We start from the raw sequence: 26001 nt of genomic DNA, 5'->3' as shown, positions 1-26001 counted from the left end.
ACACCAGCCCCAACAGAGATATTACGCGATTCAGATTTTATCGAAGAGTGCCACAGTTTATGGAGTTTCGGAAGCCTGCTTTCCCAGCTACAGGGTCACTGCTTACTCGATTAACGTCTCACTGTAATCTCTCGAGCTCTTCTTTCCGCGGTACCGCTTTCGTCGAAACAATGATCCATTCCTATCCCCAGCTTGGCCATTCACACGATACTTTTGATCCTTGAATCTTCGCCTTGTGCCGATCATCAATACGCAACGTTATATCCTCTTGCGGCAAGCTAACACCTTTTATCTTCTCCTTGCTCACTCTGACGGGTTCATCTCTCTTTCCCTGCTCTATTTGTCCCCTACCTTTCTCAATCTCCGTGGTCTTTATCCTGCTTGATCAAACCACTCTTGATCCTCGATTTTCATTACCCCAGGTTCCGATCAAGCTCTCATCGTCTCTATCGGCGTTGGAAGTCAGGGCGTCGTTTTGGCTGGCTGATGATACTAGTCTGTTTTCAGAGTCTCTTTTTTTTTTCTCCTCTTTTCCTGATTCTGATCTTGCTCCGTGATCTGTCGCTTCTTGTCACCAAATATTCCCTCCTACTTCGACTACATGCTTTGACCCTCTTCATGACGCTTTATTATGATTTTCGCAAGACACATGGAACTAGAGAAGTACAGACGACAGATACAATCAAGCAAATGACATGAGCTGGGTGAATTCCTTAACGCTGCGTTACTCTACTTAGCGTCCGCGTTTACGGATTGGCTTTGTCGACTTGTACGTGGGCATTGGTCTTTCCAATGCCTAAGTGGTGTGCCGTAGGTTTGGGAGCTGCTAGGAAGCGAAGAGCAAATGAAATAGGATCGTTAACTTCATTCAACTGTGTCATGTGATCAAGGCCGCTCTATGTACTTCCACTCTCGTGCAGGACTGCTGGACTGGCGACTTACCCTCAGCCACTGTCAGAGATTGCAATCCCTGATCGCTATAATTCGTCCTTCGTCTCTTCTTTGACAATCTCCTCCGCAGATACCTCACCCTCAGCCTTGCGTCCATACCAACCTCCGAGATCCTCGCCCGCGCCGGCCTTGACGATGCTAGTGATAATCTCAAAGGCGACCTGCGCCGCTGCCAGAGCGGTGGTCTCGCCCTTGTTGTCATAGCTGGGGGAGACCTCGACGATATCCGCGCCGACGATGTTCAACTTCTCAATGCCGCGCAGGATGCGGATGAACTCGCGGGTGGTCCAGCCGCCCGGCTCCGGGGTGCCTGTTCCCGGTGCGGTGGAGGGGTCCAGCACATCGATGTCGACGGACAAGTAAACGGGCTGTTCCGGATCGAGGCCAATGCGTTCGATGATCTTGTCCACGATGCCCATGGGGCCCAGCTCGTCAATGTCATCGGCGTGGATGCGCATGAACCCTTGCTCGGGCGTATTGGGGGCGGTGTAGTCGCTGTCGTCGACGCCCGTGAGCCGGGTGCGCAGCCCAGCGTGGGCGGAAGTCGAGTGGCAAATCAGGCCCTCGCGGCTCGCCTTGTGGAAAAAGCTGCCGTGGTTGAAGTGCGACTGTTCCGATGTCCAGTAGGCCGAGTACCGGATCGGATTCCAGGTGTCAAGGTGTGCGTCAAAGTGTAGCACCGTGATGGGCTTCTGGTAGATCTGGTACAGGGCGCGCAGGGCCGGCAGCGCAATGCTGTGGTCGCCACCCAGCGTCACAAGCTTCGCCTTGCCGGCGGAGATGCCCTTGGCGCCGTACTTGGAGTCCGCGGGCGTCACGGCCGGCCGAGACCCGAGTTCCAGGAAGGCTTCGTACATCTGGCGCTCGGCCAGGCCGTTGTCGAAGGGGGTGACGGGAATGTCGCCACAGTCCTTGACCGTCGCCCAGGAGCTGTACGGATTGATGCCTGCGCGTGTGTTATAGCTGGTGCCGGCCATCTGGCGGGCGCTGGCGGCGCGAATCGCGCGCGGACCGAAGCGGGCGCCTGCGATGATTTTATTAGGATGATCCCGCCGTTCGCATGTGAATGGCTATCAACATACCAGGTCTGTAGCTGACGGCTGTGTCGAAGGGCGCGCCGATCACAGCGATATCATAGCGCTCATCGGGCTCGACAAGGCACTTGACGGGTTTCAAGTGGGCGAAGCTGGCAATGCCGGAAAATGTAAACTAGATATAATGAGCATCGTATACGTATGTAGATAACTCTACCAAATCTGTCATACCTCCTGGTCCCATTTCTTCAGCAATTCTTCCCGCACACTATCCGGCACAACTTCAGCATCGTCGTGATGGGCATGTGCTAGGGCCGTTCCTGCCAAAGCCAGCAGGCTGACCAGAGTAGTCTTCATAATGGTATATTAGAGAAGCGCAGAAGACTGCTAGATGCAATGACAAGAGAAGAAGAGAGATGCGACAAGAGAAACTTGGCTCTTAATATGTTCTCCAATTCTGCAGCAAACCGGGGGCTCTCTCGGCGATTTCATCGAATCATGGAGAATCATAATGCTTCTGTCTTTCGAATAATATTATTCAACTGTCAAATATGATATATCGACCTGGCAACAAATCAGAATCAATCCTCTGGCTCTTTTTCCATCAATCGCAGCCCCGCTGTGCTGTTGTCGAGGACTGGAATCCATGCTCGTGGACCCCAGAGAAAAGTGGGCGGCATCCTCTGTGATGGATGTCGTGCAGACTTTCCCTTCTGGTCCGTCCCAGACTCCCAGTGACCACTACTTAGACGCTGGTCATTATTGGCTGGGTCGGAGATAGTTCCAATTTGAACTTCATAGAGGCAGTATCATAGGTTGATAGTTATCTACCTCTTGAACAAGGTCTACAGTCATTTGTTTGTCCCCTTCGGCCGTCAATCAGTATGCCATGCGTCGTGTTGTTGTAACGGGTTTAGGCGCAGTCACACCTCTGGGTGTAGGTGAGTCGATACCATCCACCCCTTTGATTCCTTTCCTTTTCCTATATGCCAGTACGTCTTTGCGCTTGCACTAGATTATTTGGACAATCCTGCTGGGGAGACTATTCCGTCGCGTTGTCTCTGATTCCTTCCTCTTCCTCGGCCTTCATCAACTGGGCCGGGTTTTCCTTCCCCACTCCTCCGATTGTCCAGAAGGGGAAGGTCTTTACATGCGACCAAAACAGGAACTTTGCGCCGGATGGCTTTGCTAATCATATCACTTTGTTTCTGTTTCAATGTATAGGGGTTCGTCGCACCTGGAAACGCCTGCTGGATGGTCATTGCGGTATTGTCAATGTGAAGCATCGTGATGTTCGGTTCGCGGACTTGCCTTGTCAGATTGCCGCTGTGGTACCTGCAGGTCCCCGGCAGGAGGGCGGTTGGACGGCTTCGGAATGGCTAAGCAGAGATGTACGTGATGATTGTTATTGTCTCTTCCTGCTTTGGGGTATTTGTGCTGAGGGTAATGGACTTGGTTTGGCAGGACGAGCGGAAGATGGCTCGGTTCGCTCAGTATGCCATGGCTGCCTCCGAGGAAGCGCTGGAAGATGCCGGTTGGAAGCCTACGTCGTTCGAGGAGAGGGAAGCTACGGTACGTGACGGTTGATGCGCTACTTACGCGAGCGCAGCGCCTGACCATGCGTCTAGGGTATTTGCCTGGGTTCCGGGATTGGGAACTTCGATGAGATTTATGACACGGTCGTGGCATACGACAAGGGGGTTGGTCTCTCCGCTCATGAGTTCGAAGCGTCCTCATTGTTGACAATGGCTTGTGCAGGGGTACAGAAAGGTATCTCCATTGTTTGTCCCAAAGCTCCTGATCAATCTGGGGGCGGGTCATCTCTCTATGCGGTATGGGTTCATGGTGAGTGACTGTCCCTGAATCAATCACTGGGCGAGATGCTTATTTGGGAAGGGCCCAAATCATGCGGTAACAACGGCCTGCACGACCGGAGCGCATTCGATTGGTGATGCAGCTCGTTTTATCACGTGTGGTGATGCGGACGTGATGCTCGCTGGCGGTGCGGAGTCATGCATTCATCCATTGGCCATTGGCGGCTTTGCTCGAGCAAGAAGTCTCGCCACCGACTTCAATGATGCTCCAGAAAAGGCATCGAGACCCTTTGATGCAGACCGGAAAGGATTCGTGGTCGGTGAAGGCGCGGCCATGCTAGTACTAGAGGTGGGTGGCCTCTTCGACGACATCAACTGGTGCTGACTAGAGCCTTATTTTCTGTCCATTAGGAACTTGAGCATGCCAAAGCCAGAGGTGCTCGCATTTACGCAGAGCTGAAAGGCTACGGCTGCTCCGGCGATGCCCACCATATGACAGCGCCCAAGGAGAATGGCGAGGGGGCATGGATGGCGATGAAGAAGGCTCTAAAAAATGCAAATGTCCCGCCGTCTGCTGTCGACTATGTCAATGCACATGCTACGTCAACTGTGGTTGGGGATGCCGCGGAAAATGCAGCAATAAAGTCTCTCCTTCTCGGCCCTGGAGGGAAGCAGAACGCGGCCGAGATCAATGTCAGCAGCACAAAGGGGGCCGTAGGTCATCTACTTGGTGGCGCGGGTGCTCTTGAGTCGTTATTCACAGTTCTTGCTATCAACGAGGTGTGTTCAGGAGCTTTAAGTTGAGATGAATGCGCTTTACTGATTGTTGATTGTTAGAACGTGATGCCACCGACCATCAACTTGGACCGTCTGGCGGAAGGCTTCGACTGCAACTACGCCCCAAACCAGGCACAAAAGCGTCAGATCACAGTAGCACTAACAAACAGCTTTGGATTTGGAGGGACGAATAGCAGTCTGTGTTTCTCGAAGCATGGATTATGAGGCACTTTCTGTCTGGAGATCGGAATGCCAGTTACAATGCTGGATACATTGAAGGCCTCTCACATTTCCATTTTGTATAGTAAAAGCTTATGTACAATATCAAACTACTTGAGAACAACGGTTCCAACTATTTGGCTTTAATAGTTATTAGCAACTATTCTGAAGAGATGAGATTTGTATTGTTCCCCCTCCGCTTATCATACACTGACATCCTCACGTGACCGTCCCATGCGGAGACCCCATTCGAAGTGAACTGATCAGTTCCGGAGCCAGACAGCGAAACCCGCCGCAGCACTTGAACTCATCAACACATTTATCGTCCACCATCTGCTCATCAGACGGTCGGAAATTTCATCACTGGCTTGATCGGGCTGTTCGTCGCACTCGAGTTACGGACCAACCTTTTGTACGCGCTCGATCATGGGTACTAACGGGGATTCTGGTCGAGGTACGTGGGCCCCATGTCACGAGATCCTGTCGTTTGGGTGATGCACGCTAATTGGTGGTATTCCTGTGTACAGCGTCGTCGGTCGCTTCGAACTCGGGCAGCTTGGTGGACGCATCGGGGTACAAGTATTCTGAGAAAGATGCGAAACCTACGAAGATCAAATTGAAGAAGGCGGCCAAGTCGGCCAAGGCGAAGAAGGCGGCTGCCGGTAGGTCTTTGCTGGATACGCCCGGATCGAAGTCATCGGGGCACACGGGATAAAAGGGGGCTAATGTCATTCCTGCGAATGTAGAAGTGCCTGAATCGCCCGGCTCGTCGCCCATACTTCCCGAGATCGATGAAAAGACTATGGCTGCCTTTCCCACCGGCAAGCCCCGTGAGGAAGATAATTTGGAGACGGTGATATGTAAGACGTGCAAAAGGCCGGTCCTCAAGCAGAATGCGGTAGAGCATATCCGTGGCTGTATCCGGGCGAAGCAGGAGAAGGCACGGCGGAAGAAAGAGGCGCGCGATGCGGCGAACCGGGCCAAAGAGAAGGATAAGGACGGGGACGATGATGCCGCGGGCGGCGACAAGGACGGGGATGATTCGATCAAGGCGCAGAAGGGCGCGAAGAAGAGCGCCGTCAAGGGAATGGCAGAGGACGGGACGAAGAAGGGCAAGAAGCGCAAGACCGAGGGCGAGGAGGATAAGGAGCCCAAGAAGAAAAAGAAGAAGGAGGAGCCTAAGCCGAAGGCGCCGAAGCCAAAGGGCCCCGTCGATGTTGAGAAGCAGTGTGGTGTCATTCTGCCGAATGGGGCTCAGTGTGCGCGTTCGTTGACGTGCAAGAGTCACTCGATGGGTGCGAAACGCGCGGTGCCCGGCCGTTCTTTGCCCTATGACATGCTCCTCCAGGCGTATCAGAAGAAGAACCAGGCCCGTCAGCAGAGTGAGTGTCTTCTTTTATTGTTGTTCTCCGCGTTTGCTGTGAGTACGGAGAGCTGACTGTTATGTCTTCTATCCTGCAGAGGCGGCTATCGATGCGAATGCTCCGCTTCAAGATGATCTTGAAAACCACGGACCCGTCGACTCTGACGAGGAGAAAGACGCCGTCATGGCGGCAATTCTTCGCTCGCGCCCACAACCCCTGGTCACTCATCCATTGATCTCGACTAAGAAGAAATACAAGTACGTGCGAATCAAGGAGATGCTTTCTCATGCCTTGGGCGGAGCTCGCGGCGGCGGACTCTTCTCGACCGGCGACGCCACTCCAACAAACGATGGGAATCCGTTCCAGCAGATGGACGATCTTCCCCTAGCATCCCCTGTCTCCGTGACGGGGTCGGATAACGCACCAGATACAGCGAAGAAGACCCCTGCGCCAGCTCCAAAGAAGCTACCCGTGGCGGCCTCTTCGTAATTTGTTTTCTGTGCTTCGTCCCAGCTGGTCTTGGGTGATGACCGTCTTCTTCTTGTTTCCTTTCCTAATATCCCTTTCTTGTCATGCGGTTGGCGAGTGTGATGGCGTTTAATGGAGGTTCATGGATGAGGTTATTCCGGTCTGGAGCTGTTCGGTTGTGATGAAATGATACCCCTAAGTCTATTGTACACGGCATATGGAATCTTCTTGTCTCAAGTTGAGTCGTAACGACATTCGATTCTGTTCTCTTCTTACCTTCATGGAAACATTCAAAGGACATATTACCTAGTTACACACGCAATGTTGAGAGCAAAATCAAAGTCTGCAGGTTATCTATTTGATGCTATACGAGATTATCTGATCCTAGACTATAAAAGGTGCTCTGTTGGGTAGAGACTATTCCTGCTCGTAAATCAACTTCTATAATCTGTATACTTCAGTTGAGTTCTGCCTCAGGCCGCCACTGGTACCTCCGCAAGGCCGCCGGGATCAAAGAATGAACTTCATTCTGCCATGGATGCGCCTCACTGTCAATCTGGATGAAATGACCGCAATCTGATTCAACTTTCCATACCCAACTGCAGCTCTACGGTTAAGGACTGCGCACACCTTTCACTTTATGCGCCTCCGGGCGAGAGCTCACCTGTCGCTCCAGCTACACTCCCGTTCAGCTCATCCCTCCCTCCACGCGCTGTCAAAGCCACCGTCACCCACCAGTCGAAAATGGGCAACCCATCCGTTCCCGATCTCGATGCTGTAGGCATCAAAGCCGAGCCCGAACTGGCGGATCAGTTCCGCCGCGAGGTCGCCGCCCTGCTGGGGCGCAATAACCTCAATTTCCCCGGCGCGCAGCCCGTCAGTTTTGCGAAACGGCATCTCCTCGAGCTCCAACGGGAAGACTACTACGTGTGCGAGAAAACGGACGGCATCCGATGTCTTATGTACTTTGCACGCGGTGAAGAGGACTCCCCAGTACCAGAAATCCACTACCTCATCGACCGCAAGAATGACTATCGCTACGTACCCGGCCTGCACTTCCCCCAGCCGGACGACGAGACGTTCCAGTCCTTCCACGTCGACACCCTAATCGACGGCGAGCTGGTCAACGACACGTACGAGGACGGCACGCAGCAGCTCAAGTTCCTCGTGTTCGACTGTTTAGTGTTGGACGGGCAGAAGCTCATGCACCGGACGCTGGACAAGCGGCTGGCGTATTTCAAGGAGAAGGTGCTCAAGCCGTACAACGCGCTCTACAAGAAATTCCCAGAAGAGAAAAAACACCGCGCGTTCGCGGTCGAGGACAAATCCACGCAGTTCAGCTACGGCATCGAGATGATGTTCCGCGAGATCATCCCCAAAGTCAAGAAAATCCACGGCAACGACGGCCTCATCTTCACCTGTCGCAGCACCCCCTACCGCATCGGCACGGACGAGCACATCCTCAAATGGAAGCCCCCCTCCGAGAACACCATCGACTTCCGCATGCGTCTCGAGTTTCCCCTCCTCGAACCGGACACGGACGACGAGGCCGACGGCATCACCGAGCCCTACCCGGACTACGACGCCATGCCCATTTGCCATCTGTTTGTCATGCTCAACGCCAACGAATACCAGCCCTGGGGGGAGATGTACGTCACCGAGTCGGACTGGGAAGCCCTCAAGGCGCTGCAGGTCCCGCTGGACGACTCGATCGTGGAATGCTTCAAGGATGAGCAAGGGAGATGGCGGTTCCATCGGCTCCGCGACGACAAGGCCGACGCCAACCACATCTCGACTGTTGAGAAAGTGCTGGAAAGTATCGAGGACCGCGTCACGGAGGAGGATCTCATCCGTGTCGCGCCGGCTATCAAAGCCGCCTGGAAGAAACGGCAGGCCCAGGCCGCGTCCGAGGAAGAAGAACGCAGACGCCGTGCGAGACAGATGCCACCCAGCGCGAACGGAAACGGGGTCAAGAGGAAATTCGAGGAGTAGACTGACCCTCACCCAAGAAAAAAAAAAAAAAAATAGCTCAAGGCTGGCTGCTTTGTCTTCTGGGCTTTGTACTTATTTTTACGCACATCGATGTTGGTTTGCAAGGCGTCTCGGCGTTTAGTATCTGCGATACTGCAGAGCATGGAAGATCAAGGAAGGAAGGGCAGTCGCTGTGGGTTTTGGGGCTCAGCATGTGTATCAACTTTCTCTTTAGAATTTGCAATGTCGAAAGGGTTTTGGTTCGGCCGTTTCGCAATTCCCTACGGATTCCAGTAATACATAGGGGCTGCTCTATTTGGCTCTACGTGTTGTTGGAACTCTTGTACATATCTCTGCGTTCTTTGATGTACGAGACAAGAAGAAAAGAAAATGCTCTCATAGTATGACAAGGGAAAAAAGGCATTCATCGCTTCTTGATGCTGACATCAAGATTTCCGATCAGCCATGCGGTAACGAAGACAGCGAACATTCCAGCAGTGATAGTGAAGGGCTTGCGCAAGCCGTCCCAGAAGGAGTGATCGTAAGTAACCTGACGTCGTGTCAGCCTGCCAAATCATTCATAGAGACGAGTGCGGGCTAGACTTACCACTATCTGAGAATCGCGAGCCTCGTCCGAGAGGTTCTCGACCGTCAGGGTCAGCACTGTGCGGCCCAAAGTGTCCATGTAGGTCTTCTGCTTGGAAATGTGAGATTGGATCTGGCTCGAGCTAGGGAGGCCACTGCTGGAAGCTCCCTCCAGAACCTGATACCGGACATTTCGCGCGCCCTCGGGGAGGATCACTCTGACAACGACCTTCTCGTATTGAGCTCCCTCAGGCACCTTGAATCCCTCGATGAAAGGGACCTTCAGCACATAGGAGTCGGCGCCGGTAGCTGCCTTACGCAGATAAGTGGAGAGCTCATCGTTCCAGCCAATGCGGAAGCTGTAATTCCAGCCACCGAAGATTGGAAAACGAGGACGAAGCTCCAGAGATCCTTCCCGCTTGGGGGGCTGTCCAGGCCGGTAGCGGCTCGTAGAAACATTGCCAATGTCATCGATGAAGTACGGATCGACCGAACCAGGCTTGAGAGGGTACTTGAGTTCACGGACCGCCGAAGACGGCAACTGCTGGTAGCTGGTCAAAGTCCACTCCACGCGAGAGAATTGCTTCGAGAGAATGGAGGCATTGTTGCGGAGCCAGTACCGCTCTTCTGTCGCCAGGTTTCCACCCCAGTGGGAGACCTCCAGGTCCCGCTCCAACAAGGACGCGGTGATCACGGGTTTGGTGAATTCGTAGCGCACAGTGATAGGGTAAGTAGTTCCTGGAGCAACCTTGGCCGTATCGTAGGGACCGTAAGTGTAGGTGCTGCCCTGACGCTCGGGATCGGAACCGGACTTCAAGCCGGAAGTGGTTGTGTAGTCGGGCACGTTGTTATTGGGGAATTTAACCTTGGTCTTCTGAGTCACCGTTTGATATGCAGACGGAGTATAAGCGGAGAAAGAATAGGTGAGATATTGTTTGTCAGCTTGGCCGATGGCGGCGGGGCGTGGAGTGAGAGAGTTGAGGAGGAAGTATGAGATTCCCAATGTGATTTGAGAGGACGGCGCAAGTGGCTCGGGGAAGTGAACGACAAAGTACTGGTAGTCGCTGCGAGGACCAAAAGGTTAGCTTTCTGCAATATCCGAATAGCAGGTCTAGAAGCAGGGAATCTCCAACGAAGCAACCGTGGCATCGGCATTATCGCGATCAAACAGAGCCATTGGCAGTCAATTGCATACACACCTTGGTGACTCGACTTCCAGAGCTTCAACTGTAAATCTGCCCTTCCCTGGTGCCTTCTTGTCCCTCACTTCCAATCCCCCAACCTTGCCAAAGACGTCCGATGGGAACGGTATGTAGTAATCGCTCTGGGGTTGTTTATCGACATTCTCAACGACAACATTGACGGTTTCTCGAACATATCCCTTCTCCAAATTGGTATTCCGGACCAGATTCACATTTTTGAATACCTGCTGGGGCTTGAAGTCTGCGGGTAAGGCGACTCGCGAGCTGGTCGAGGAGTCGGCGCATACTAAGCTGCTTGAGAACAGCAGCCCGCAGAGCGCAGCGACTGCGGTAAATGGCCTCATTGCGACGATGGGCGGTCTTTTTGAGCAGACCGCACCGCTGTACACAATCTATCTCACCGGGAGATGTCGAGAGAAGCACAGAAAGATGGATTGGAAGAATTGGGGGTGGAATGGAAGGGAGTACAGAGAAAGGTCCCAAAACTGTCCAGATGCTGAGGTGTCCCCAAACGGTAGTCGGTTACGTACGTCTGTGTAAGGTACGGTACCTTAATTACGGCAGCCAAGGCGGCACAATCACAATCAGCTAGCTTATCGGCGATAGACCGATTGCTACATAGCTAACTACGGAGTACTCCGTAGTACTTCTTGCTACCTTATCCACTTCTCTTCGTCCAGACATCGACAATTGTCATCATTCATCTGTCCCCTCGTGTAATGTGTTAATTGCACTATAAGATTTCCGTATCATTTTGCACGACGCTGCCCTTGTCATGCTTTCACAAGCCGCTAGCCGACTCTGCTGCAGAGCTCGGGGACCAGCAACAAGAGCTCCTCGGGCAATTCGAAGCTATCACGATGTCACACAAAGCAAATTTTTGAAAGTGTCAGAGGAGATTCGTGATGCGGTGGCGACAGGAAAGCCGGTAGTGGCACTGGAGTCTACAATCTATACCCACGGTATGTCTGAGTCAACATAGCTATGAGTAGCAAGCGAGGCTAATACCACTGGTAGGCTTTCCATATCCTGAGAGTGTCGCTCTCGCCTCTTTGCTTGAATCTGTTGTTCGAGTCAATGGTGGAATTCCCGCCACAATTGGCATTCTCAGTGGGGTTGCTAGGGTTGGCCTTAGTGCCGAAGAGCTCATTGAGCTAGCATCGACGGCAGAGAAAAAGGATGCCTTGAAGGTTTCGCGTAGAGATCTCGGTTATATATGCGGTCTGGTACGATGACTTCGAATAATGGAGTCTCAATCAGTTGACTGACATTTATCAGGGAATGGCTGGTAGACGACTCCATGGAGGAACAACCGTTTCCGGGACAATGGTGCTTGCTCACTTGGCTGGTATCAAGGTGTTCGGGACAGGTGGTCTTGGTAAGTATACCCCTTTGCTATCATTTGCATAGACTGACTGATCTAGGTGGTGTTCACCGTGGCGGGGAGTCATCCATGGATATCTCTGGTACGTAGCCAATCTCACCTCCCGCTGTGATTTCTAGCTGACTTGAGCGCGATGCAGCCGACTTGACTGAGCTGGGACGGACGCCTGTTGCTGTTGTCAGTTCCGGATGCAAGAGCTTCCTGGATATCCCGCGGACACTTGAGTTTCTAGAAACCGAGGGAGTCTGTGTTGGGACATTTGCCGATGGCCGTGAAGGCACTGTGGACTTCCCTGCCTTTTTCTCACGCGACAGTGGGATCAAGAGTCCCAGAGTAATCCGGGATGAAGCGGAAGCGGCTGCGATCATATGTAGGCAGCCAGGACTCTGTTCATTCAATCGCGCTATTCGTACTGACACAAACAGACGCGCAATCGAAGCTCCCTGTAAACTCTGGTATCCATTTTGCCAATCCAGTGCCGGCGGAACAGTCGATTCCCAGAGGCGAAATGGACACGATAATAGAAGAGGCGATCCGCTTGGCCGAAGTCGAAGGCTACCGAGGGAGCGATAACACACCTTTTGTGCTTGCGAAAATCAAGGAGCTCAGTGGCGGGAAGAGTGTAATTGCCAACCGAGCGCTGGTCGAGGCCAACGTGAAGCGCGCAACCAAGGTGGCGGTTGAACTGTCCAAGCTAGAACAGGCTGATAGAGGGACTGGAGGCCGGTGAGTTCGCCCATTTGATGGGTTATGTGATGATAGATTACCGCAAATCTTGGAATGTCCCTAATGTTGCAGACACATGCCAGTAATCTCCGAGAACGCAAGAGCTGACCAAGCAACTCCAGAGACCGGGGTAGACCATAAACCCCTAACTAAGAGTACATTTGAACAACTGGATAAGGCAGATGTCCTTGTTGCTGGCTCTCTTGCGATCGACCTGTCCTGCGATTATACCCCCTTTGCTAGCGAGAGCGACAAGATTACACCCGTTCCTCAAACATCAAATCCCGCTGTCATCGGGCAGAGCCTGGGCGGAGTAGGCCACAACGTTGCCATTGCGTCACGTTATCTTGGAAGCTCTGTCCTATTCTGCAGTGTAGTCGGGGAGGACCTGAGTGGCCGTGCTGCACTCTCGACGCTGAAGGAGGAGGGGCTTCCCACCGCCGGCGTACAAATCCTTCCTGCGTCGTCTGGAGCGCGCACGGCACAATATGTCGCGATCAACGACGCCAAGCGCGACCTCGTAGTGGCTATGGCTGACATGGGCATCATGGAGCTGCCGGAGCACGTGCTTGATTTTGACGAGTTCTGGGAGCCCCTGATCCGCCGCACCCAGCCCCAGTGGGTGGTCGTGGATGCGAACTGGAGTCCGGCGGTTCTAGCTAGATGGATTGCCGTTGCTAAGCAGCACGGTTCGCGGGTCGCCTTTGAGCCAGTCTCTACGGCGAAGTCTCGCCGTCTGTTTTCAAAGACTTCCGAGGCGGAGGCAGCAATTGGATCGGCCGGGGCAGTCCCGAACAACGCCATCAGTCTGGCCGCTCCTAATCAGTACGAGCTCTCTGCCATGTACATGGCAGCCCGCGAATCAGGGCTATTCGAGTCCGAAGGCTGGTGGCGCATCATTGACGCCATGGGAATGTCCGCGTCTGGCTCACGAGACCGCCTGGTTGCAATGACGACAGCCGAGCTGGTGGATCAGGGAATCCCACAGCAAAGCATCCAACTACTTCCCTTTATTCCGTGCATTATCACGAAATTGGGCGCTCAGGGGGTTCTGGTGACCCAACTGCTTCGTCCGGGAGATGCTCGTCTCACATCTCCTGATTCGGCACCGTATATCCTCTCTCGCGCCTCACCTACAGATGAGCTGATCGGGGGTGTGTATATGCGGCTTTTCCCGTCGGCTGGGGTCCTGGCGGATGGGGAGATTGTGAGTGTCAATGGTGCGGGGGACACGCTGCTGGGTGCGGTTGTTGCCGGGCTTGCAAAGGGATCAGGGACATCGGTTGAGGAAGTTATTCCTCTAGCACAAGAGGCTAGTCTGAGGACATTGAAAAGTCCGGGGGGTGTGAGCAGGGATCTGGTCTCTCTGCGATCATTGATGGATGCCTTATAACAGTCATGCACAAATACTCAATATAGATGATTCATACAATCAGTACTACAGCACTACTCTCTACCCATTCAGAACCCTCTCCACCCCTTCCGCCCCAACAACTGGCAATATTTCCACGTCCTGCCTACCCTCCCTCGTCTTGCCCGTCGGGCGGAAACTCCCCGGCACGAGCGCCGGATCCAACAACCCAATCTGCACCAGCACACTTGCCTGATCCCAGTAAATATTCTGCCGGGAGAGCTTGCCCGCGCGAAAACTGGCCGTCATCACAAGCACAATCTTCACGTCGCGGTCCGTGGGCGGGACCCGCGGGAGCAACCAAGGTATTTCCTCGGTATGCCGGAACGCCAGCAGGATCTCGTCGACGATGCGGTCCGGCCCGACGGTGCGCGAGAGCAAGCGAATCTGCTGTGATGGGGGCCCGGTAGGGAAGAACGCTTCCGCGTAGAAGGTCGAAATCGACTGCTCGTCGCGTCCTGTCGACAGTAAGCAAAAGGACACTGGACACCCCATATATCGGGTGAAATCAGAAGGCGTCATTACATACCCCCCACCATAGTCGGAACACAATTCACCAACGGCGTCTCATCAATCAGCCTGTCTAGATTGCTGGGATCGCCACTCCCGATCATCATCTTCATGACCTTGGCGGCGTGTCCCTCCCCGTCGGATTGGCGGCTCGCATCGAAAAGCAGATTCCGCCAGTACTCCTCCCAGATCGTCTCGACGTCAGGCGTCCTCCAGCTCCCACCGGGCCAGCCGAACCCGCGCTTGAGACAATCCAGCGCGCGGCTCCAGGCGAGGCGCGAGCTGAGCCGGTCGTAGGTTGGGCTCGGGTGCTCTGCGAAGCCCGGCTCGGACTCGGGGTAGAAGAAGAGGTGGCATCTGTGGCGCTTTCTGCTGGGGTGGGCGCTGTAGTCGTCCCAGAAGGAGGGGTTTTGGTGGCCTGCTAGGTGAATCTGGATGGGGAGGAGGGTGAGGGATGCGTAGCAGGAGGAGGTGGAGGTTGAGGTGGTGGAGGGGGGGAGCAGACATGCCGGTGAGGTGCTTTCTTTGTTGCAGGTGCCGTCAAATGGTTCGCGCGGGTAGTAGGCGACTAGAGCGCACATTCTGGGGAGAGGATTGGTGGCTGTTGTGGACTGGTGGTGCGATGCGAGGAGTAGAAAGGCTGGCCGATGATATGCTTTTCTCATTAGCATGGGCTCTAACCAGACAATACAGATTGGACATACCGACGACGGCATATCTCTCCCCAGGCTCGAGATCATCCTCCCTTTCGTGCAACAGGTTCACCAGATCCTTGCGATCTCTCTCGATATCTTCATTTCCGCCTGGGAATGGCAAATACTCCACCTCGAACCCTTCACCCTGGAAGCGCGCCATGATGCTTGGGTCGAAATCATGCGTGTCGGACGTTACATAGAGACGTCGTGGGGATACGTCCCGTTCATCCTGGCGCCTTTCGCTGCTGGGGAAATTGGGAGACTTGGACGCCTGAAGAGGTGTTGCGCTAGAGCTGCTGCTGCGACGCCTTCGAGAGAGATGCTGGCGCAGTCTATCCATTGCAGCGTATTCCTTGCAGTACGAGTTACAGACTGGAGTTGCCTTTTTCCTTGGGAAATCTCAATGCTGGTAATTATAGTATTCGACCTTTGCAAATTAGCAGTGTACCAGAATAAATGTTCTCGACATACTCACTGGATCGCATATATGGTATATGTATCATGGTCTTACCATCTCTGGCTACATCAACGCATTTTGCAACCAACATAGGATATGTCGAATGACATAAGTTAAGACTCTTGGGGTGCAAGTATCACCATAACTGGTTTGTTTGCATTCCACCTGTCCTGCATACATAGGGTATATACATTCCTCGGCGCCAACACCGCTCTGACGTCGACGATTATTGGCACCGCAGAACGGTCCAGTCAATGTGTTTTAAACGGGCTGCAGACTCCATCGCATCGAGGCAATGGTGGATCCATTGAACCAGACATTTTAACAGGGGTCTCCGTCGCATCCGCTCATTGCTAGCGCTGGTGCTACTTGTAGGGCTGATACTGGTAGTGAATGTCCACGTGAACATGAGTCTCGCCAGGCAACAGTTTATCTATGTACAATCGTCTAAAACACTACTACAAATCTATAATAAGATCAGAAGTTTACCAACCACCTCCGCTGCTCCCTCACCACATCCGAGCACTCTTTCTCGTCCCCATCAATATAACACGCATAAGCCGGCCGCTGCAGACTCTTCCGCGCAACCTCGCAGTCCACCCGGATATCCTCGATCAACGCCTCCAGCGACACATAATCGTACTCCGGGCGAATATACCCCAGAATCAGCAGCTTCAGCTGCGTCCCGTAGAAGTCGGGCAATTTGTGGAATTTCACCTGGCCCGCTTCTCCCGCGCCTTCTGCCGTTGGCGATGGGGAGGAAAGCGGTGGCATGATGTGGATTTCCTGTAATCGCCTTAGCATACGCCCCTCGTTGTATTTGCGTCTCCTCGAAGATGCTTGCTCAATGGTAGGAGGGAAGACGTACGATAGACTTTGTCTTATTCTTGTAGAACGGGTTATACCCGATACTCAGCACAGCAGGCAGAATGGCCGCTCCTGCTGTCGACGAGGTCGAGTCCTCGCCCTGACCCTCCTGATACTGGAACTTGGCTGGATCAAGCGCCACAACACCGTAGTACACCCCGACTTGGAGATCTGGGTACTCTGCAAGTCCCTCGGCGGGGATATTGGCCGTCGGGATGCCCAGCTATCACCGTTAGTACCATGTCACTTTGTATGCGGATGCAGATGCGGAAAGATGATAGCTACCTCTTTGCTTCCCCGTCCAAAACCCTTGATCACGGGTCCGGATAGACGCACTGGATATGGTTGTTCGGGACCGCTGTCTGGCCCCGCGACGGGATCCCGAGGTCCGTCCGGTCGCATGGCGAGGTTGGTCTGATGGTGTTGTTGTGGTTGTTCGCTTGGGTCGGTTTTGGTTTGGTTTCTTCTCTTGGGGGCTCTCTTGGGATTCTCTTGCTGGGAAGAGGAGTCACAAAGGGGTTAAGACTGTTTTGTATGACTGATGGAAACTGGTCGAAAACATGGCGGAAGATGCTCGTATTGCTGCAAGAGCCGGCGGACGACGCGGGGTAATATTGTGACGGTGGGAGTCAAATATTATTGGTTCCACTGGTATTTTACTGTTATATAATTACCTGCGGATGGGAGTCCAAGGTAGTCATCATATGGCAAGGAAACATTCAGATGCTGTAGAATAGCTCAAGATCTTCTTCTTTACAGATTTAAGATGACAGTGGAATTGAAGACCTCGAATAGCCTATTCACTAAAGTCATTGATTTGTTCACCCTCCCATATGCCAAGACAATCACTGTCCAGACACTACTCTCTAACTAGACAAACGGAGAAAAAGAGGATAAATATATACTTGAATGCCATGTTCAAGTCATCCACAGCATCCGGCAGGAAAGAAGTCTCCAGTTGCGGTGCCGGAGAGGCAGAGCAATTATGTTCAGACCGGCCCAGTAAGACATTAGAACCAGTAGAACTCTTATAAGACAATCCGACAAAAACCGACAACCGACAATCGTACACCTCAAAGAAGAAAGTTATGTACCAATGCAAAAGCCCTATTCAAGGGTAGTACAGTGAACAACATAGACATAAACAGTCGGACATAAACAGTCGCCCGGGGGGGGGGGGGGGGGAACTTTTGATCCATCCGAGGGTATGAAATAAACAAATGCACAAAATGATCAATAACACATTCAAAGCATTCAAAGGGCATCCGTGTACGAACCACCAACAAGGTGATCAATCATATGCACGGTAAGAACTGCAGTCGGAATCAGCATATGTCGACTCGTCAAAATCATTGGCAACTCACGTTCATCACAATAAGCATTGGAATGTCAAATACGTCTCTTTTCACTGTCCAGCAGTAGGCGCATTCGACCTTGCCATCCTTGAAACCTAACTGATTCATCCCCGCCTCGCCGGCAATCCCACCTTTGCGCAGGTGATTATTCCACCTCTGATTGTCATCAGACTGTGCAAGCTCCATATCCTCCTTGGTCTTGTACTTGAGCAACTTGCATGTAGTCATGACGCTGCCGCGGGAGTCGCCAAAGGCCAGTCGGGCAAAGTCTTCGTAGAATTCTACCACGCTGTCGTCATCTAACAATTCAGCAAGGAACACAGGCTGCGGGCGTCCAGGAGTGGCATTTTCCAGCGTAGAACTTCGAGGCGTAAAGCTGCCGCGGGATGTGGTGCCAGAACCGGGTACCGATGCGCCTCCGGTGTTGACATTGAGATTCGGCTCCTTGCCCAGTAACACATCCTTCTTCCAGCCGGTGAGGATGCTAAACTCCTTGCCGACCGCTGCAATCTCGCCGGTACGTCTGCAGACGATCGTTGGCGTCCCACACGCGTTGATAAAGTCCTCATACTCCCAGAGCGTCCGCTGGAAGCACTTCTCCATGAAGATCAAATCATCCCGGTTAAGCGTCTTGGTCGTGGCAATGAAGGACGGCCGGATCGACGCTAACGCTTTCGCAATCTGCAAGGTCTTTTGCGGGGTAAAACGCCGTTGGATGAAGGCAGTCAGATTGTGGAAGCGGTTCGTATAGGCGTACGGCTCTTTCACGCTCTCATACACAGTCGACGGGTTCCGCTGACGTCGTTTGACTCCAAACTGCAGGCTTTGGTGCTTCAGGCTTGGCGTCGTGATCGTCGGCCGTTGTCCGTTGGCAGTTAAGCCGTTTGACTTGTTCACGACCGTATTGCTCAGCGAACTGTCATCGTACCCGCTGTTGATATGAGGGCTGGTTGTCGCACTCGGGCTGGAGAAACTAGCCGGTCCGCTCTCGATGGCAAACGCATGTGGCGCATCAGACTTGGCCATGTGCATCATGCCGCCCTGGGGATAAACGCCGCTGACATTCAGATGCCCTTGATTCGGAGCCTGGCTATTTGGCCATTCGTTCAGGAGCGGATCGTTGCCAAAAATGAAAGGTTGCTGGTTACCAGGACTCTCCCCAAAGCCAGGGGCCCCAGTGATGGGTGTCGTAGAGTACTGCGTGGAGCCACTCCGGCCGATCGATCCTCGCTGCGTGGCGGAATCAGTGGGAGAGTCACCAGCACCGGTCGCCATATGGCCGAGCATCCCAAACTCCAACGCACCATAGCGATTCTCAAAGTTCATGCTAGAAAGGTCAAAGTTGAAGAGAGCAGGATCGCTTGGGTCAAAGAATGGTCCCGCGAAGGGATTCTGACTCTGGGTGGCGCCTGATACGGTTGTGTTGGGAGGCTGTTGGTTCACTGCAGACGACAAGCTGTTACTTCGAGCCGTCGGAGTGGTCTTCATGTTGAAGGTTGGGGAAACGGGGGATTGCGAAGTGAAAGAATTCTGTGTCAGAGGGGTATCTTGATAGACATTGTAAGAGTTCGATTGAGGCGTGGGATAGTAATTGGACCCCGAATTCTGCTGAGAGGATGTATTCACTGTATTGGCACCATTTCGAGACAAGGGCAGATTATTTCGCATCGCGTTGTTGTAGAAATTCCCCCCAACTCCAGGCATCAACGCTCCATCCGGCGCGTCGTGCAGGTATTTAGCCTTCTTCCGCACCCCGTCATGGCACGCATCCTGAAGACCCCGTTTGATACAGCGCTGACACGGTCTCTCGTCACCTAAGAGGCAGTTTCTCGATCAGTTTGTTTGTTTCCATTGCATGAGGCAGGGTGATGCGCGCGCGAATATTATTAAACTCAGAAAAGAAAAAGGTCACACAAGCGTACCGCAAGTCAAATGCGCCCGTTGACAAGCGAAGCAAGCCCTCCTTGCCTTCTTCCTTCGTGGTCTTGACGGATCCTTCGCATTGGCCGATTTTGGGGCATTCTCAGTAGCGCCGTTGGTCTTGTGCTTCGCATGCTCCGTGCGATCGCCCGCGTCTGGGGTATCCTGATCGACTCCACCATGATCGCCAGCCAGAGCTGAGGCGCTCCCGTTATCCTCCGACTTCATGTCGACATTCGCGTGTCTAGGAGTTATTGGTAGGGGTTATTGTCGTGAGCGCGTCCACTGCGGCGAGCGAAGGACGTCACGTCAAAAGCCGTCGGCTATCGCTTGTCACCTCTGGTTCTTCTTTCTCCGTCACCAGGCGAGCGTAATTCTTTGACGCCAGGCGCGCTGCAAACGAAACACTCCTCAGGGTATCCAGATTGAAGGCTGAGACTTTTACGCTTAGCGTTTTACCCCGGATAAACGATGTACCACATGGAACCGCTGTCGTCTTGAAGTTGTAGGGATGTGGATGGGGCGAGCGGCAAACCGAGTACCGGAGCACAGGAAGACCTTGGATACTTGCGAACTGTGGACCGAGGCGCAAACCAAGACACGAACCGCGGTCAAGACGTCTGGTCCAACAATGGGACCTGAGGGAAAATATAAACTCGATCACGCGGACGTGATAGAATGATGATAATAATAATACTGATGGCTGTGCGGCTGAAGTACGTAGAGAATGGGAACGGGTGGAGCGTTACAGTAAAGGCTTGCCGGGGCTGCGGGGAAAAGTTGACTTTGCACTTGGGCGGTTCGAGTTGAGTTCACTTTGAGACGCTGCGGGTAGAATCCATGGAGGAGATGTAAAATTGAGGCGAGAACACAGCACTCGTGGTAAAAGGACTCCAAGAATATAGAGGAGTGGAGAGGAGAGTGATCAGATGCGACAAAAGAGAAAAGTAAAAATTGAGAACGCGGGGGGGAAAGCAGCACCAGAAAACGAACAGAGGAGAGAAATTAAGGAAAATAGAAACAACAGGGAAGAGTCAAATTTCGAGAAATAAGGTAATAATATGTAACTCGAATACCAATAGCGGTGATAGTAAGGTAATAGAAGTAGAACCCCGGTGGCTTATGTGACAAGCAGGTAAAGTCAACCAACGCGAGTCGAGTTAAGGGAGTCGCGTGTCCAGACTCGCAGACAAGAAAGTATAACTGAGGGATTTTGATGAGTGTGACAGTGATGCGCCAGTAGTATCATAAGTATCATAAGCAGGTAAGAGATTCATGCAGATGGTTTCAAGTACCTTTACAGGTCGGCTCGAAGCTATTGTTAGGTATTTCCTGCTTGGGAAATGAGGATAACCTCAGGCAGAAGGTTTCAGCCTTACACATTAAGATTAATTGTGGTTTCAATTGACTGTCACATTCTTGCATCTACCAGTCTGTTGGTAATATTTCGAGCCCTGGAGATATCATCACATCATGCCATGAGGTCCAGAAAGCCAGACAGAGGCAATTGCCGCATATATGGTATCTGATATGACCTGGAATATTGCTCTCACATGCATCACGTATATCAACGTCCAGATGAAGCTTGCTTGTGATAACCCATAGTATCAACCTGGTTCAAGCCTCAGGCACCTCCACCATATCTTATCCCACGTGCTGCTCATCTAAATCTCAAGATTCATACTCATGATAGACATGTTATCTAATCCTCTTTCACCCTTTCATAACAACAAGACAATTAATCCCGATTACATTGTACACAATCAGCGAACATCAACCTCAACGACCAAAACAACAAAACGAAACCCAACAACCCAATCCATTTGTATGAGTCATTTTACGTACAGCAAAACCCTCAAACTCTCCAAAATTACGCCAGGGTAATTTCGGAATGCCACCAAGTTCCCCGTGATCGCCCGACCCTCGACAGCCTGCCCAGTTTCGGGAAATGCCTCGGTAAAAGGGACTTTCTGCATAGCCCTGTTGGATGGATTTCCTTTTTCCTGCATCATACGGGGGTCATTGCTCTGGAGGGGGATGGCTGAAATAGGGGCTATATTTCTGCAAAAGACTGTTGTTGCAGGAGATTGTGCAGACAGATACGCGGAGGTAAGGTAATGCGCGGTAAAGAGCCAGCGTCTTTAGGTTTGGTCTGGCTTGGCCTGGATTCGGTTGCTTGGTAATGAACAAGGGTTCGTCTGCCAGGTCCGTCAGGGATTAACTATGCGAATACAGCAGCTGGTCCTCGCTGTATATGGCCGATAACTTGTCATACTCGTTGTGTAGATAGCCGTGAACTTGTCTATGCATTCGTTTCAGAGAGCCATTCACCTCGTCCTGTGGGTTCTTATGCATTAGGTATATTCTAGTAAGTGTATATCTGCATGGATGCATGCGTCTATGTTTAGATGTACAACCCTTGCCGGGTAAAAATTTTAGCAGGAAAACAGCAAGCAATAGCTCGGTCGCCGTATGTCAGGCACCATGACAATGCACGCTCGATATGCGGCGGCAACAAAGTTGGTCGTCTATCGTGTAGCGAATCGACTCTTCTTTCTGATACGGCTGCCATATCGGAAGAATATGTACCTGTTTTGAGGACCGTAGTCAGCGAAAGATTCTATCCGTGAAGCCAGTAGCATCATCACAGCCTGGCAAAAGCAGCAGAAATACGGCAGTCCACGCAATTGCCGCTAACCACGGCCGACAGCTGCGAGCTGATGCAAGGAGGTTGGAGCATGGATCAAACAGTAGAAACCTCCAAAGTCTCTGGTCTCAAAGTACGGATGAAATAAAAGAATACTCACGGAAATGGTGACATGGCAAGAGTCAGAAAGGCCAGCAGCGATGTCGCCCAATGATAACCCAGATTATTGTACACTGCATTTCAATCATCAGTAGTGACCAGGGATATGACGAAGCACAGGCATTGCAGTTCGTAACAACAGGTCAGCTGAGTATGAGCCTACCACCGTTGACGGTAGACCATTCTCCTGAGCTGTTGCTTCGGCTCGACTTTTCGGATGACCGCAGATGCATAGACAGAAAATCGCACACAAAACGAAGAAGAGAATGCTTACTTTGGTTACCGAACAATGGAAAGACACCACCAAATGTCGAGCGAGCAAAACTGTTCGCTGCCAGAGCGCTCGCGGCGTACGTTGGGTAGGCATCAACAAGAAAAGTGAATACACCCGAGTATACGAGGATGGTTCTGTTCGTGCAACAGATACAATTAGCGTCTATACTCAGCTTATTGGCGCCGCTGTGGTTGCAATCATGTCCAAGGGTCAGCCATATTGCAAACTTACCCGGCTCCGAAGAACGCACTGCCAATCAGTGGTACAATCCAGTGCACATGACGATAGATGGTCCAGGCAAATATGAAGAGACCTATGGTGACGAGCGGACCTCCAAGGATTGCTGCATAAGGAGAAGACAAATTAGCAAGGTTTATTCTGGCTCAATATGCGGATAACCAAGTCGCCAGGAATATACACACCTGGAGGTAGCCGCCATTCGGGCTGGAAATCATCTGATTTCCCAACAGCTTTTTCGTGCTCCTTTTCCAGACGAACGTAGACTCGACGCCAGAAAGGATCAGATAGGATGGCAAAGACCATGCCAACAAAGAGACCGAGGAACGACAGACCTCTTTGCCATAGCTCGAAGCCATATACGTTGCCGAAGACGAGCTGGAAAGCACCAAAGAAAAGATAGAGGATACCCAGCAGGATGGCAGAGAATATACAGAGGTTCAAACACATTGGCTCCAGCGCCAATAGAAGCCACGGCCGGTAGGTAGATCGTAGGATAGTCCGTGCTACCGAGCGGTTCATTCGTTCGATGGGAGCCTTCCATCTGTCGTCTCCCGTTTCTTTGCGGAGCTTTTGCGCCTTGCGCCGGAGGAGTCTGGCCAAGTCGAGTCAGCTGAGCCAATGCCTTCAGATACGATACAGGGACCTGAAAGCACTCACACTGGGTGATAGGTCTCCGGAACAAACAGAATAATCGAGCCCAGAAGGACACCGGACCAGATGAGAAGCACATAAAACGTCCAGCGCCTGAAGATATGATAGACTTGTTAAGGTATTGCTTGGCAACAAACTGACGGACGAGCTTACCATGTCGTGAACTGGTTAATGAACCCGCCAACCCTGGGTAACTTCCCGTCAGTCCCTGTTGCACAAGAGCGAGCTTCGACCCGGTCAACGTCCGAGCTGAGACAATTCGAGGAGAACATACAGCGGGCCCACTTCTGGACCGATGAAAGGAGAAGCTGTGTACAGCATCATAGGGGCACTGAGTTCGTGGCGGTCAAACAAATCGCCCACTGTACCTCCCGCAACGCTGAGAAAAGCACTGCCAGCAAGGCCGTTGAAGAAACGGCTTACGATCATAGTCTGGATGTTCTGCGCCACGGCACACGGGATCAACCATATCAAAAAGAAGGTAAACGAGACGATGTAAATCCACTTTCGGCCATAGAACTGTGGCATATCAGCAGTGGAACGCAGAGAGCCACGCAGAGTTGACAAACCTCCGACAATGGCGCCAGAAACAACGGTCCGATTCCTACAACCAGCCTCTGGTTAATTCCCGCAAACCACGCAGTGAGACTCTAAGGCAGACTTACCCAAGCCCCAAATGAAGAAGGAAAGGCCGAGAGTAGCCACAATTTGAGAACAATCCAGATCCTTCATTAGCTGCCCGTAGGTGGAGGTATACATGGACGAGGTGCAAGTCCTCGAAGCCGTACTGTCAGTATTGTCTATATGCTATGTCGTCGCAGACTCGAGACTCACACACAGAGTGAACCCGACGAGCAGATCACGACAATAAGCCATCGCCGGAACTTGTTCATATTGCGGGGGTTCATCGGGTCATTGTCGTCCCATCCGACAACAAACTCATCACCTTCGGCTGCTTCTCCCGGTTGGTTAGATTTATCTTCCGCTTCTTCGTCGACGGTATGACAGCTGTATCCATCATTCAGCGACCAGCTGCGCTCAATGGTCGAAGACGTAGTGCGCTGCAGCTTCTGCAATCGCTCGTTGTTTGGTGCGGCGGACGCATTGATCGGTGCAAAAGTTCTACCCGATTCTTCACCCCGTTCTGTGTCTTGTTCTCGAGCTTTTTCCGTGCTTTTATCACTTGACGAATCACCATCGACAGGCGACTTAGGTTTCTCCGTTGTGGAAACAGAGTCTGTCTGCTGAATGGGCGACATCCTTATTCACTTAGGCTGAATCGAGAGATGGATGTCTCCATGCAGTGATGCCAGGTACGCTCTCAGTCCTCAACAACAGACAATTAAAGAAGAAGCAGACCAAAAGCAAGTACACAAAGAGTGGGCGTTCCGCTGAAAATCAACACGAACGAGATATCGAGATAAGGCGTTCGGACGATCCGAGAACTGGCACAGTCTACAGATGAAAAAGACGTCACCAGGCGACCGGTTTCCTGCCGATGTGGACTCTACAGCTAGAGCAAACGTTGGGGGGGAAAAGATGAGTAGCTACAGATCAGCATATAAAGGTCACTGAGGTAAGCAATTCCTAGTATTTTAGTGCCCCTGTTGGCCTGGATTCAGTCTATCGGGCTTCTGTCCGGCACATCTAGTTATCTAGCGTCATTCGATCACGGTCCCTGCGGATGATTTCTCAGCATCATCGTCACTGGAACTCAGTCCCAAGGAACTGACTGTTCAAGGAAAGTGATCAACCAATTTTCCATTGTAGTCAAATCCAACTAAGAGAATACTAATAGCTCTATCAATGCTTTGACTATGTTGATTTTATGATTATGACATGCTTATGCTCTGTGGCTCACTCCTGTTGCATACATAGTCTGCAGGTCATGTTATCTGCCTCGTGGGAAAAATCGCCGAGTCCCGCATTCTACACCCTTGTTATACTTATCGCGCCCTCAACGCTTGTATTATTGGATCTTGAATCATGTTGTTCTGGAAGCCTCAAGCCACACAGCCAAGACGACCTAGTTGCTTAGCAAGCTTTATCAAAGGAATTCGGCAGGATTGGATCATCCATGTCTCATCCCATGATAAACATGACCAATATTAGTCTGGAATCCTATTCTGTAGACTACCTGTGGAAGGTACCTTGTACTTCATACACATTGTATTGGTGCAAATCACGACTGCGTGCATGGAATGGTGCCATTACAGACAATCTCTAAATCCTAAAGCTACCTACCCATAATTCCATACAAACAAAAGCCCAAATAATCCCCAACAGAATAGCAATTGCAGCTCTGGATGAACCGCAAAAG

The 26001-nt window shown here is 52.1% G+C and overlaps 6 protein-coding genes across 6 annotated transcripts; 2 read left to right on the top strand and 4 right to left on the bottom strand.

Moving 5' to 3' along the window:
• Nucleotides 1-977: 977 nt before the first annotated feature.
• On the bottom strand, nucleotides 978-2342 carry ALT_4314 (agmatinase; the record flags this gene model as incomplete). Its single annotated transcript, XM_033561136.1, has 3 exons — nucleotides 978-1975; nucleotides 2034-2160; nucleotides 2217-2342. The coding sequence occupies 3 exons, from the start codon at nucleotides 2340-2342 to the stop codon at nucleotides 978-980; spliced, it is 1251 nt and encodes a 416-aa protein (XP_033417027.1).
• A 532-nt stretch (nucleotides 2343-2874) lies between these two features.
• On the top strand, nucleotides 2875-8619 carry ALT_4313 (putative 3-oxoacyl-[acyl-carrier-protein] synthase, mitochondrial; the record flags this gene model as incomplete). Its single annotated transcript, XM_033561135.2, has 14 exons — nucleotides 2875-2926; nucleotides 3210-3376; nucleotides 3450-3557; nucleotides 3614-3685; nucleotides 3744-3830; nucleotides 3882-4148; nucleotides 4211-4579; nucleotides 4637-4729; nucleotides 5075-5142; nucleotides 5191-5249; nucleotides 5323-5457; nucleotides 5542-6177; nucleotides 6257-6644; nucleotides 7233-8619. 14 exons carry the CDS (start codon nucleotides 2875-2877, stop codon nucleotides 8617-8619), a joined length of 3888 nt encoding a protein of 1295 aa, XP_033417026.2.
• A 403-nt stretch (nucleotides 8620-9022) lies between these two features.
• ALT_4312 (dolichyl-diphosphooligosaccharide--protein glycotransferase subunit OST1) lies at nucleotides 9023-10729 on the bottom strand (the record flags this gene model as incomplete). Its single annotated transcript, XM_033561132.2, has 3 exons — nucleotides 9023-9148; nucleotides 9206-10247; nucleotides 10383-10729. The coding sequence occupies 3 exons, from the start codon at nucleotides 10727-10729 to the stop codon at nucleotides 9023-9025; spliced, it is 1515 nt and encodes a 504-aa protein (XP_033417023.2).
• Nucleotides 10730-11160: 431 nt separating this feature from the next.
• ALT_4311 (pseudouridine-5'-phosphate glycosidase/carbohydrate kinase family protein) lies at nucleotides 11161-13888 on the top strand (the record flags this gene model as incomplete). Its single annotated transcript, XM_033561131.2, has 7 exons — nucleotides 11161-11347; nucleotides 11403-11611; nucleotides 11664-11763; nucleotides 11810-11851; nucleotides 11909-12139; nucleotides 12195-12495; nucleotides 12568-13888. 7 exons carry the CDS (start codon nucleotides 11161-11163, stop codon nucleotides 13886-13888), a joined length of 2391 nt encoding a protein of 796 aa, XP_033417022.2.
• Nucleotides 13889-13948: 60 nt separating this feature from the next.
• ALT_4310 (dienelactone hydrolase) lies at nucleotides 13949-15451 on the bottom strand (the record flags this gene model as incomplete). The annotated part of the gene is made up of 3 exons (XM_033561130.2): nucleotides 13949-14364; nucleotides 14436-15071; nucleotides 15121-15451. 3 exons carry the CDS (start codon nucleotides 15449-15451, stop codon nucleotides 13949-13951), a joined length of 1383 nt encoding a protein of 460 aa, XP_033417021.2.
• Nucleotides 15452-16045: 594 nt separating this feature from the next.
• ALT_4309 (transcription activator of gluconeogenesis acuK) lies at nucleotides 16046-24940 on the bottom strand (the record flags this gene model as incomplete). The annotated part of the gene is made up of 15 exons (XM_089599726.1): nucleotides 16046-16354; nucleotides 16437-16658; nucleotides 16721-16849; nucleotides 17800-19604; nucleotides 19713-19954; nucleotides 20019-20142; nucleotides 22791-22924; nucleotides 23022-23133; nucleotides 23213-23622; nucleotides 23688-23774; nucleotides 23835-23867; nucleotides 23956-24200; nucleotides 24251-24285; nucleotides 24347-24468; nucleotides 24516-24940. The coding sequence occupies 15 exons, from the start codon at nucleotides 24938-24940 to the stop codon at nucleotides 16046-16048; spliced, it is 4434 nt and encodes a 1477-aa protein (XP_089456064.1).
• Between the last annotated feature and the right edge of the window lie 1061 nt (nucleotides 24941-26001).

This window comes from Aspergillus lentulus, assembly GCF_001445615.1.
Source record: "Aspergillus lentulus DNA, contig: Alt08, strain: IFM 54703, whole genome shotgun sequence".
In the NCBI taxonomy this organism is placed as follows: Eukaryota; Fungi; Ascomycota; class Eurotiomycetes; order Eurotiales; family Aspergillaceae; genus Aspergillus; species Aspergillus lentulus.
This window is presented reverse-complemented; position numbering and strand designations above follow the sequence as displayed.